Below are 12,650 nucleotides of genomic sequence, written 5' to 3' on the forward strand. Positions count from 1 at the left end.
GCCAGAAACTGTCATAACCATAATGTTATCACCAGGAACAGACATAAACTTATGATGCCTACTACCCGGTTAAGTCGAGTTAGTAAGTCTTTTGTGGGCCGATGTATATGCTTTTACAACAAGATCCCAGAAAATGTTCAAAACAAAAGTATGGCGTAATTCAAAAGAATTGTTAAAAAACGTTTAGGTGGTTTACCACATAAACGTTTTTTAAACGTTTATGGTAACCTTTAGGTTACTATAACATAAATGACTTTCTTAATGATATCACAGATTGGGAATGAAATGACCGCCCTGAGGCTATTACATAATAAGTTTAATTGTACAAAATTACTTTGTAAACATATTTATTCGATGGAAAAAAAGCCCGCTGAGTTTGTTGCGCCCATTCTTCTCAGGTCTGAGGCATTCATTTTGGAATGGGTGGTAGTTTTTTGACGTTCAATAAGTGATGTCACATCCTATTTTGAATAAAAATATTTGAATTTGAATATGAATGCCATCCGAGACGAGTGTACGTGTCGTGTCGCCAGGCCGTCGTCGCTGCACGGTCTGAAGCATAAGCTGGTGGCGGGCGGAGCTGGCCCCGAGGTACGACGTGCTTCGCTGCAGCACATGCCGCTGTCGCCTCTGGCTCGGACACCCTCCCCCTCCCCGCAGCCGGCGCCCGCGGCCGCGCCTGCTTCGCCCACTAGGTGAGCACAGTTAACACATGTACTGTTATTATAGTCAATCAATTGTTCAGTCAAGGCACAATTTACCATCGGTGCGTCTGTACGGTACTTTTTTAAAGTAGCACCGATCGACATCGGTATGTCACTGTGTCTCTCCGTGTGCACTCCTCCTCCCTTGTGTGTGTATATGTATTGTAAATACAGTTATAATCATCTTTTTGTTGTGATTAAATTGCTGTGTTAAATTACTAACGAAATCATAGGAATATTTACTTAATATCCTTCTGCAGATAGTATATTGCAAAATGTTTTTTGATATTTGTGTGTTTCGAATGTAACCCATAAATTTGTTATTATTATTTATTAATAAATTCTTAAATAATTTATACGTCTAAATAGAGTCTCATGCTGTTAGACAACCGATAGCTCATGTATAATAAATACGTCATATAGTAGAGAAGTGTGCGTAAAAAACCTACATCTTACACTCGCGATTTGTATAACACTTTGTGTTAGTGTGCGTGCATTGATCAAAATAGAAGTTAGTTTCAAACACGTCTATCGGCGTTTTCACAGCTGGCACAGTCTATCTAGATGTATATATAATGTAAGAGTAAGTTTTAAAAACAGTGGGTAATATAAAGTAACATTTTGCGATATACATAATGGTCGTGTGCGCCTGTGTCATGTGTGTGTGCGTGTAGCCGCGGCTGCGAGGCCCGCAGTCCGTCGCCGCTCGCGACACGCGAGTGTCGACGCGGATGGCCTCGCCGCGACCCCGCCTCCCCGCTACTGCGCCGCGCTCTCTCGCCCGACAGGTGAGTGTGTTAGTCTACAAGACAACTTCTGCGAGAAATGTCCAACAGTCTGTTTGACAGCGGCTGTCGCGACAGTTTGTCAAGCGCGTAACTACTCGTAGTAGTTGTGAAAAATTATTCTAAACATAGAATAATAACGCTTAAAACGTGAGTAGGCCCAAGCAAAATGAAGCAGTTTCTGACCACATACGTTTCTCGCCGCGTCAGTGTCATTCTGTCAACTTCCTGTGCAATTGAAACATGACTTACTGTGCAGTGAAAGAGTGTCACAAAGCGTCTTATAATAAAAATTATGATAAGAAAATCACATTTCACACCTAAATACTATTTCACAACTTTTAATTTAAGCTAATTCGTTCGTCAAAACAACAAAATATTTTGTAAACAAAACAGACGCCATTAAAAAATATGTTGCCAACTATGAAAATATTATATACCCCGAGTTCCTCCGCTGGGATAGCTTTTTGTGTTTATTAGAGGCTATAATGTACGACGCCACATGTTGTTATAAGTATTCAAAGTCAAAGTCAAATAATTTTAATCAATTGGCGTTAAACTAAGCTTTTTGAATAATCACTATAAATATTTCTTTTAAATTACTGAATTTACCATATTATGTTCGGAAAAAGTTGACCACGTGAGAACATTAACAGCCACTCTTTTTAACCGACTTCAAAAAAGGGGGAGGTTCTCAAAACGTCGGTATGTTTTTGAAGTGAAACTTCTTTATCGACGTATGAGAGAAATTTTATAGCAAAACGAGATGGCCGCCGTACAAAATTATGATTTCAACAATATGGACATCGTATCCGAGGTTCTCGAGGGTGCAGATAATGATTTTGGGATCATTTTTGAAATCCAAGATGGCCACCGCTAACTATCGTTCTGAGCGTTATTATTCTATGTGTCTAAACATATCTGCACCTACGCGCAACAGATCTCGCTGCTTACCGCTCTAGTTTCGTATATCTCGCAGCAATATAGGATTATACAAATCGAATTAAAAAAAGCTCTGGGCTTAATTCCACCGTAAAAGAATTCTCTACTACTGCGAATGAAATCCGAAAAATCGCAGCGTCAAAATGAGTCTTTCCTTCGGTGATATCGAATCTCTGAAATGTGTCTTGTGACGACGGACTAGTAAAAAAAGAAGGACTCCGCGCTGTGATATTAGCAGGTGAAGCACCTTTATGCTAGTGTGTGTGTGGTTACGGGGTATACCAGATACACAATTTTTTCTCCCTTAAATAATCATATATCCACATATACTTTTATAGTATTGTTCTTACACTTTTTCACAACGCACGACGGCATATTTAAAATATTTTATTGCGACGCAAACTGATCTCTCACAGATGATGGCAAATCTCATAATGGCGGCCGATCGGCTTGTATAAGTGTATGCGTGGGGCTATGTATTTACACGTTTACCGGCTTGTTTTGGTGCCTCACTGTTATGTAAGGTGACACGGAGTCGCTTCTTATTTTACTCGTCCGTGCTTGTGACCTGTTTTTTTATAATATCACCAACTCTTACTAATAATACTTCTAGATCAACTGCGGTCATACGAATAAAATTGAAATATTGTTGACCATCTTCCAGTTGTATAGCACGTAATAAATTATGGTAAACACCAGCTTCACATCTCGTAGAAATCTATTCTCGAACCCAAATTGACCTTTTTTTCTTATTCAAGAACAAAATTATTAATGCAGCTGCTACACGTTCGCGTCTTGACAGTTCCTATCGCGACACTCGTAAGCTCTCGTGTGTAAACACCTCCGCGATAAGTTGCGATAGTATGATCCGCAAGCTTCTCGCAAGACATTTATAGCAGAAATAAATTGCAGGAATTAGTACGGTATGTAAATAATATTGCAAGGAACTCGAGCAAAACTTCCGCATTTTTTGCAGTAGTTTTTTGCGTAGTTTGCTTGCAGGTGGAACCGCGGCCTTACAGCACGTACAGCCGTATCCGTAATATATATCACATACATATTATATCACTACATAGTATAAAACAAAGTCGCTTCCCTCTATCTTCCTCTATGTATGCTTAGATTTTTAAAACTACGCAACGGATTTTTATGCGATAGATAATAGATAAGGAGATTCAAGAGGAAGATTAAGAGAAACACTCATAATTTTAGAGGTTTCGAATGTGATGTCGTCGATAAAAACATTTTTTTCCGCTTACACTGCTAGCTCACTAATGTACACCTTTAAAATGTCTACAAAAAAGTCTGCATTGGTATATGTCTGACTCTTAAGGATAATCAAGATAAATAATTGTATACAAAATGTATCGTCCATAAATTTTGTTTGATAAATTAAAACAAATAAGAGTGTGTTATAATATATTCCCAGAAATGGTGGATGTCAATATACCGTTTGCTATATGCAGCGTAGCGACATTAAATGAGCACACAGGTAGAACTACTTCAGCGTAATCATAAAATAATTCTAAAAATTAAAGTAAATAATTGATTATTTGAAATAATGGCGTAGCGTCGACACTGTGAAATTTAATAAAGCAGTAAAGTCGGTCAACTGCTAAATCGCTTGCGATTTTATACCCTCTTTCATCAAAATCGAATCGATAAAAATTTGAAACATTTTTATTGGATCTTAAATGTCATTCGACACGTCTGAACATTTGGCATAGTACTAGTTTTCTAAGCGTGTTTGCAGTCCCGCTAACAGTAACGGAATGAAATTTACATCAAGAATATTAATTTATATTGACCTCAAGAAATTGAGTTAACAGGCAATTAATTGCAATAGGCTGTATTACACGAAGGGTTAAGGTTTTAGAAATATCAAACGCGACTTCGATCGGGAAAAATAATTAATGGTTATGTTATGCTTAGTTCATTTATGTGTAAATTGACTGTCGAATGTTATCGCCCAGGTTGCACCCTCGTTCAGCTGAATCAAAGTGCTCAATATCGCCCTTGTGCTGCGGAGCCGGTGGGGTCGGGGCCTCAGTCGGGGCCGCAGTGACCGGCGCCCGGCGAGGGGGGCCCGGGGCGTGGCGGGGAGGGGGGCAGCCTCCGCCCGCGGCACCCTCCACTCCGCCCCCGTCGGACAAGACCGATGAACCCATGTTACCGAGGATAGCCGAGGAGAAGGACTCGCCCACACATCACGCCGCAAGAATCACCATTCGGTTAGTGCGTTCCACAATTGATGAATCGAGTTATAGGCCCATCTCTGGTAGTAGCTGGAATAATGCACTACGTTATAAGTCCTGTTTATGTGCCTGTATTGACGCTTTATACGTGATATTTACTTTCGTTTGTACTGATTTTATGTATTAAATAGTTGTCATTATAAATTAAGTACAGAAAACTCCGTTAAACATGTGAAATTTCCAAATAAAATAAACAGATTACTGTAATAAATATAAACACAATAACAAAACGACAACTATACTGTTACAATATTGCAGCACCCCGGCTAAACAAGGAACGCCGAGCATATTTACGTCGTCGCCGAAGTCCAGTTTAGACAAGGGTGCGTTCGACGCGAATTCGTCGTTCGCGTCGCTGTCGCTGTCCGACGAGTCGTTCCTCGACACCAGCGTGGACGCGTCAAATGTGGACACATCGAGGGAAATCACGGGTAATGTGCTACATATACATATAATCACACCACCTTGACATACATCGCTGGCTTTTTTAGCTCCCAATCTCTTCTTGGTACTCTTAACCTGACCTCTGGTCAATTACCAAGTTTGGCGACGTATCCCAAACTTCCTAACCACATTAGCTCTGTAAATTTATACCGTTAATCTACTTTCATACATCCTTTCTACATGACCTTCAACTTTCTTGTGAATAACATCACTGTCACTACCGTTTCTGTTATTCCACATAAGTCTCTAGCACTGTCCTTCATCTGTCTCTCAAATTAACAGTACGTGGTCCGTACTCAAAGTCTCTGGACTGGCCATTTGTAATACAATTATTTGGAAAAAAAATACAGTATTTGACACTCAGAGAGTAGGTTACATTTTCTAGTTACTTGCTGGGCTTACTTTTCCATGTCTGAGTGTATGTTTTATTATTGGAGTATATTTCGTATTACTAGAATTGAACCCATTTCATTTACTAAGGGGCGTTGGTTTCGAATCTAGAAATTTCCAACCGCAGATTGCAGACTGATTTTTTTTGTGTCCTGTTTTGTTTGTTTGAGTGTCCCTATGTACTCCTTTATACTTTAAATAAAAATTGAACTTCCAGCATATGAATCCATGTTCGTCCTCCGGTTAGTGACTGACAAAAAAAAATATTACCTACCCGACCTATTAGCGGCTGAACAAAAAAAAATATCAATAATTGAGATGTTGGTAATTCTAGATCCAAGCGTTAGCGTAAATGAATTAATATATGATACAAGATTGTGATCATTTACAAAATAATGTAATTATTATTTTTAAACGAAAATAGGCATTGTATTTAAATTACAATCATTTGTTAATGCTAAAGGTAACTAACTCACTATTACTGATTTTTCATCAACAGTAACAGACAATAGCCGTTCAAGCACGGATATGAGTCTCACCACTTCGGATATTAACAAGAAACTAAACGTGACTCAAGAGACCACGAATATTCCCGAAGTGCAGATTAAGACGCGTAAGAAATCCGACTCCAGCATCAAGGAAGACGACAAATCCGTTAAAGAAAAATCGAAATCAAAAGACAAGCAAGAGAAGGTAGAACTGAAGAAGCAGGACTCGATAAAGAGAGATAAGTCGGAGCCGAAGGAGATTAAAAAACAAGACTCATTTAAAAAACTCGAGAAGATAGATGTGAAACAAGAGAAGATAGATCTGGCAAAAGTCGACGAGAAGGAGAAGATGGAGCGGAGTGGTTCGGTGAAGAGAACGGAGGAGAGTAAGAAGGAGCGGCAAGAGAGGGAGAAGGAGGCGAAAAAGCTCGAGAAACAAGAAAAGGCGGAGAAAAAGCAGGAGAAGATAGATGCTAAGAGATCAGACTCCATGAAAAAAGAGAATCTGAAGAAACAAGAATCAGTTGAAATCCTTAAGGTAATTTATAATTGGGTTTACAATACTAAAAATATGCGCATTGCATGTTGTTAAATATGTTCTTTAAAAGGTAATAGGTACAAAGGAATTTTAAATTAGAATTTGATGGTCTTTTGACATAAAAAAAATATTGTAAGAAATAGGGACGTTAGCAATTACTTTCATAACAAATTGTATAAATTGAAGTATCAGTCTCATCTGATTATTTAGTTCATACATATCGGTTCCGTTAACATAAGGTAACATTTATTTATACCGAGGCTACAATATATCTTCTAGTATCGAACACGGCCTGTTGTATTGTTTTAAGTGTTATTCATTTTCATACAATACATGAAATCTGGTCCGTCTAAGAGGTATCGTACTCCTTGAGAACTGCCGTTAGATATACAAATGAAATGTGTAACCAATATTTATGAACGATGCGGCACTCGAACCGGCGACCTCTCGGGTTCTGTACGGACGCTCTTTCCGACTGAGCCAACCGTTAGAGTACGCATGGGTCATAAATTTTGGTATATCTTGCTCAACTCTCAGGTTCTCAACTGCTGGTAGATTTAAAAGTGAATTACTTTACAGTCTCCTGAAGCGGAGACGAGCGAGAGTGGTCGCGGCAAGAGCGTGGTGAGCAAGCTTCTGGGCGTGATGGGCCGCAAGCGGGACGAGCGGGATGACGCGGCCAAGAAGCAGGACAAGCATCACAAGCGGAAGGTAATGCCTGCTTCTGGAGCTCCACACTATTGACATTACAAGAAGAACTCTTACTCCAGGCCACCAGCCTTGACTGGTTTTTCCGGCAGGCGCTTACGTTCATTGCTGGACGCAGGCCTCCCCCAAAGATCTCCGCGACGATCGGTCTTGCGCTGCTCTCATCCAACCTTTTTAGGCTATCTTTACCAGATCGTCAACAACAACGTTTTCCCGATCAAGTCATCGGGGATGCTCAAACAGCCTTACAAAAGACTCCCCTTGAAAAATGCCATAAAGACAAACAACAATCTCTTCAAATCTCAGTTTGCTAGCAACCCTAGATTTTTTTTCTACCAAATCGGGTGGTGAACATGTGGAACAGTTTACCAGAATCTGTGATTAGTGCAAAATCAGTAAATAGCCTTAAAATAAGACTTGATGAACATTTAAAAAAAACTAGATTGTAAACATATGTGCAGAGATATGCACGCGTCAGATCAATGATCTGCTAGTGCATTAATAATAATAAAGTGACGTCTCTACGCAAAACAGTGATTGAGTCGATTAATGATATTTTTTCATATTCTAATCATTTTCAGAACTCTTCAAACTCTCTAGCACAGTCACAAGGACCAGGGAAGCAGAGCGACACAGCAAACGTAAATGAAAAGGAAGTCGAAGACAAGAAGGGCAAAAAGGGACGGGGAAGGGCATCTAGCTCTTCGTCGGGCGAAAAGTAGATTGGGATAGCGGGCGTCCTTGATCGATTAGTAATTAGTGAATAAGTTTACAAAGAGATGAATAATTAAATGCTATATATTTTCTCAGCACATCTTTTCAAATGTTTCGTAAATGTTTTGATACAAATTAATATAGTGTATTTTGTATTTCTCAATATTGAACTCTAGTAACATGGATTAGTATACAGTTTTCAATGACAAAGCCTTTGTCCTAACAAACACCTGCTGGCAGAGATATAAATCCCCACCATTGGTTGTCTAATAAGCAGCGAAAAACACTTTCAAGGCTTTTTGTAATCTAGCAAAATTTTTGTAGTTCAATTCTTGTATTAGCAAAATCAAGTTGGATTGATGGCTTTCGGCTCACTTGTTAGTAATAATAATATATTTTCGTGTATTTTCGTATAAATAGGCTAACCTCAATATGAACCTTACGCTTCTAGATGTATCAGAATAGAAAAAATTGTCACTGGTTTATAATAACAACCGTCTTTAAAATATTTTTATGTGAAGTGCAAAATGATCGATTTTGATTAAGTTTTAAGTTGTTTTACAGTATTATAATAATCGAGGCAATGTTGATAGTTGTAGAAGCGGTGTAACTTTATCATAGCTGTACAGAGAATGAACTGAGTGATACCTGCACGTTCTTTAAAATAGGGAAAGGTTATTGTGCGGCCAATTCACGCGATGCCCCAAATTGATGAAATATCGTGTAAGGCTGGGTACACACGGTGGCAAATTGCATTATACTTATTACGCACTGTTTTCTACCGCCAAGCATAGTGTGTCAGTTGTGTGTTTTAATTTGAGTGTGTTGTAGCTTTAAATTATTGGGCTTCAACTATCAGGGTAGCGAGTTAAAGCATGGTGTCGTTAAAATTTTGGATTTTAAAGAATACTGTGTGACAATTTATCAGGTGAACGTCGTATTGATCTCATCACTTCTTATCATAAAAAGAAATATTGAAAAAAAAAATAATAATTAGTAGGCACTTGACCGCTAGATCGGTTGATGTTAAATAAACTACACTACTGCTTGGCAGCAGTAAGACACCGCTGTGGTTCCCAACTAGCATTCTGTGCAATGAGCCTGGTTATAGATATTAAAATAGTTTTTTATGTTATGATTTATAGGATTCACCCAAAACCGCCTGTGTTGTGTGCGGTGATACCCATAGAAAATTCATTAGGTACCAGTTAGAAAGAAAACTGGGTGATTGGAATATTATTGTAACTGGGCTTTTTATGTGTTCTCGAAATAAAATTAATACAAATATAACACTAGGTTGTTTATGCGTTTAACAATAACGTGCAGTTTAATGTTGTGTGCACCCAGCCTAAATCTCATCCAGAGTGTAGAAGAAACGGCTAGTGGCTACAAGTTCGTATTATATGCCCCACAGATCCTCAAGGCTTGGAATCAGTTTTAAATTTAACGGTTATTGCTGGTTAAAATTGGTTATATTCAATTAATTCGCTCGGCGTTTGAAGTTTACGGTAGATGTTTTCATAAACTTAAAGAAAATAATCGAAACGAGACGAACGAACGCTCAGTCCGTGCGATATTGTTAAACAAATATTAGGTTACAAATAACTCGCCGATGGAAAAAAACATTTCGTAGCCGGCTTATTGAACAAAAACTTTTTAATGGAACTGAAATAACTACTTACATGTTACCCGGTTAGATTGTTTTCGGTTTCCAAGCCTTGCAGTCTTTGACTGTGTTAACTTTATCTGGAAGCGGGACACTCAGTCTCTAAATATGTGAATTATATATTAAGTGAACGCTAATCTCATTAAATAGGCTTAAGGGTCGATTTTAGATTAATTACTAAATGTTGTGATAATATTTTTAGTAGCTTTTAATGTTTATAGAGGCTGTTTCACACGATCGGATTTGTTTAGCGATTTTGTTGGTTGGTTTGTTTGTGTTGGCTTTTCTGAGGTCAAATTAAGGATACTTAGGTGTAAGTTAAACAAGGGGTGTATGTTTTTTGCAAAAGTATCGAAAATATTTTTTGTATAATTATTAGTGTATTTTTTGTTTAGTGCTTCTATTGTTTCGATATCTTGGATTTTGACGTTTTTGAAGTAACTGTTGAGTTTTGTTTTTTTTGTTCTTAACACTTATGGATTGTAGAAATGTTTTAAAGCTTAATAATTTAAATTTTGAAATAGATTCATTCTTGATTCTCAGAATGTCCTCTATATGTCTACATGATATGATTGCCTTGTACACTCAATAGCGTTTTAAAGAAATGTCATAAGCAGTCTCATATTTTATGAATATTTTATTAAACCATGATTAATGCCCATATTTATAATATAATATATTTATCTTTGGAATTATCGAAAGAATTAAATCAATTTCGCCTGTGTTTGATGTTAAACGATGAATATAACGCATATTATTTTTTTTATATAAAGGTTTTAGTCTTTCACTGGTAAATTCAAACTATAAGAGATAAAATCGTAAATCAACTGCTTTAGTTATAAGTCCGTGTTTCCTAACCATCACTAACTCGTGATTACAGTTCACAGTATTAAATAATAATCAAAGAATTTAAGGTTATAAGAAATAAAAATATAAGTGAAAAATGATTAGTATAAAATACAGTCGGCCATGTTAACTGAAACATGAATTACGTCACGGCTCCGCGTTACTAGTATTTTTATTATAGTACTAGTGGTATTGATACTAGAGACTCTAGATAGACTATGACAACTGCGGAAACATCTAAAAAAATTGAGTTTAGAGTAAACCTCTATTTTGAGCAATGCACAATTTAAACCTGGCCTGTTTTCAACGGTTGTCTAACAGCAACAGACTCTATCTAGACGTATAAATAATCTAAGAGTACGCGTAACCATTGAGGCGTTATGTCATAATCGGCCACATGACACTTGCAACAGTTTTCGTTCGTAATTCATTCTAGACTGATTACATTGTGCCTATTGTAAGGCGCTTGTGTCCGATATATCATATCCCTAGCATGTGATGATGTGTTACGATCAATGTTCGAATAAAAAGAAAACGTTGTGTGCTTAAGACTTAAACTATTGGTTAGATTGAGAGAGGAGGAGCCTGCCTACCGCTGTTGTATGCGTGAGAGAAAGAGAAGCCAGATAGACTGGCGCCGTAACGCGTTACGTTACGAAGCGGCTTACACTCCCATAAGAAGTTATCACTTTAATACCTCTTGAATTGTTGCATCTTTTACTTAATTAAAACTGTTTATTTTAAAATAGGACAATAATTTTAGATACGTATTTAGAACGACACACACACACTCGATGCAGACAAAACAATATGGCGGTCTATGTATGAAAGTTATTTATTTTCTCATTTAGAGAATATCATCTCATATTAAAAGATTATTAGTGCTTGTAATACGATTACGATTGGGTTTTAGTAAGTTAAATCGTTGGATTTGAGATTCAATTAGTTTATTAGCAGCGGACATGATATTAAAGATTTTATAGTCCATTGCAGCATCGAATCAAGAAATTTTACACAAACGCATCCATATCAGAAATTCATTACTGTGATTTTGCTTTGAACAACTACCGGAAATTTAACCTATTTTTTTTATATTTCATGATTATATACATTCCCAATTTTCGCTAATCTTCATTGTTTTCAAAAACTGTTATGCTTTTTTAATACTCAGAAAGTTTCATTTTTGTATATCGGTGATACAGGGTCATATGATTGCCCTATTTAATATAATTTAGTTTAAGCTTAAATCGTTATTTTAACTTTCTATAGGGAGCCTTGTCCCAATGGTTACTCATTTGTTATACTTTAATATATTATACGATGTAATGTGTAATTTTACGAGTTGCTTTATTTTTATAGATGTTGGATGATTTTGTATGTACATTTCAAAAAATGTTTCCCATTTACATATCCATTTTAGAATATTTCTAATAATAAATGATTGTGTATGTAAACTTTGTCATTATGGATATTAAAGTCGAAAGTGTTTAACGAAGTAATATAGCGAGCTTAGCATTGTGGCGTTTATGTGTTGTAAATACGCGGGCAATTGCTTTTTTGTGTGAAAGTCGGCGTGTTTGCGGTCAACTTATATTTTTTTTTAGGAATGGGACTAGGTTTTTGAATTGGTCCTCGTGTTTATGACAATAGTCGCGTATTAATTTTAATATTATGAACTCGACCTGAGCTCTCGTTAATTCAAGTGTTTAATTATTACAATATTATGTGTAAATGCACTTTTTTTATTATCTTGTTTCCTGCCATGAGTAATGCTTAAATTTAGTGTTATTATTGTTCTATGTGATGTATGGGTAATTAAGTGGACAAGAAAATATTTAAGTACGAATTGATAACAAGATATGTACGAAATAAATTCATGGAATAATTGTTCTTAAAATGTGTTTTATTTATGTAAAATGTGTCGAGAAACCTGTTCATAAGAATTTCCCCAATAAAATGCTTTATATTTTTTCTAAAATTTTAACAATATCAATTTATCTAAAATTAAAGAGATAGGATTGTTTTATTTCGATTCGTAACGTGAATATCTTTTAATTTCAAATTTTATTGGAACGAAGTTGGCTTGGAGGAGATAGGAATTTTGCTGCGGGACCGAACTGAAAAAAATGTAATAGTAAAACCGTAAGAAAAAGTCATTGGAATAAAACCG

The 12,650-nt window shown here is 36.7% G+C and overlaps 1 protein-coding gene across 1 annotated transcript in view; it reads left to right on the top strand.

The window, feature by feature from the left end:
- The window catches only part of LOC126970126 (microtubule-associated serine/threonine-protein kinase 3), a 49,068-nt gene extending 36,691 nt beyond the window's left edge, over nt 1-12,377 (top strand). Inside the window, exons 21-27 of the mRNA XM_050815855.1 lie at nt 534-695; nt 1,379-1,492; nt 4,405-4,662; nt 4,945-5,117; nt 6,020-6,546; nt 7,126-7,257; nt 7,836-12,377. Coding sequence (XP_050671812.1) covers nt 534-695; nt 1,379-1,492; nt 4,405-4,662; nt 4,945-5,117; nt 6,020-6,546; nt 7,126-7,257; nt 7,836-7,976 — 1,507 coding nt within the window. The 3' untranslated portion in view covers nt 7,977-12,377. The remainder of the gene's footprint in view (nt 1-533; nt 696-1,378; nt 1,493-4,404; nt 4,663-4,944; nt 5,118-6,019; nt 6,547-7,125; nt 7,258-7,835) is intronic.
- Nucleotides 12,378-12,650: the final 273 nt, after the last annotated feature.

The sequence above is a fragment of the Leptidea sinapis genome, chromosome 20 (assembly GCF_905404315.1).
Source record: "Leptidea sinapis chromosome 20, ilLepSina1.1, whole genome shotgun sequence".
Lineage (NCBI taxonomy): Eukaryota > Metazoa > Arthropoda > Insecta > Lepidoptera > Pieridae > Leptidea > Leptidea sinapis.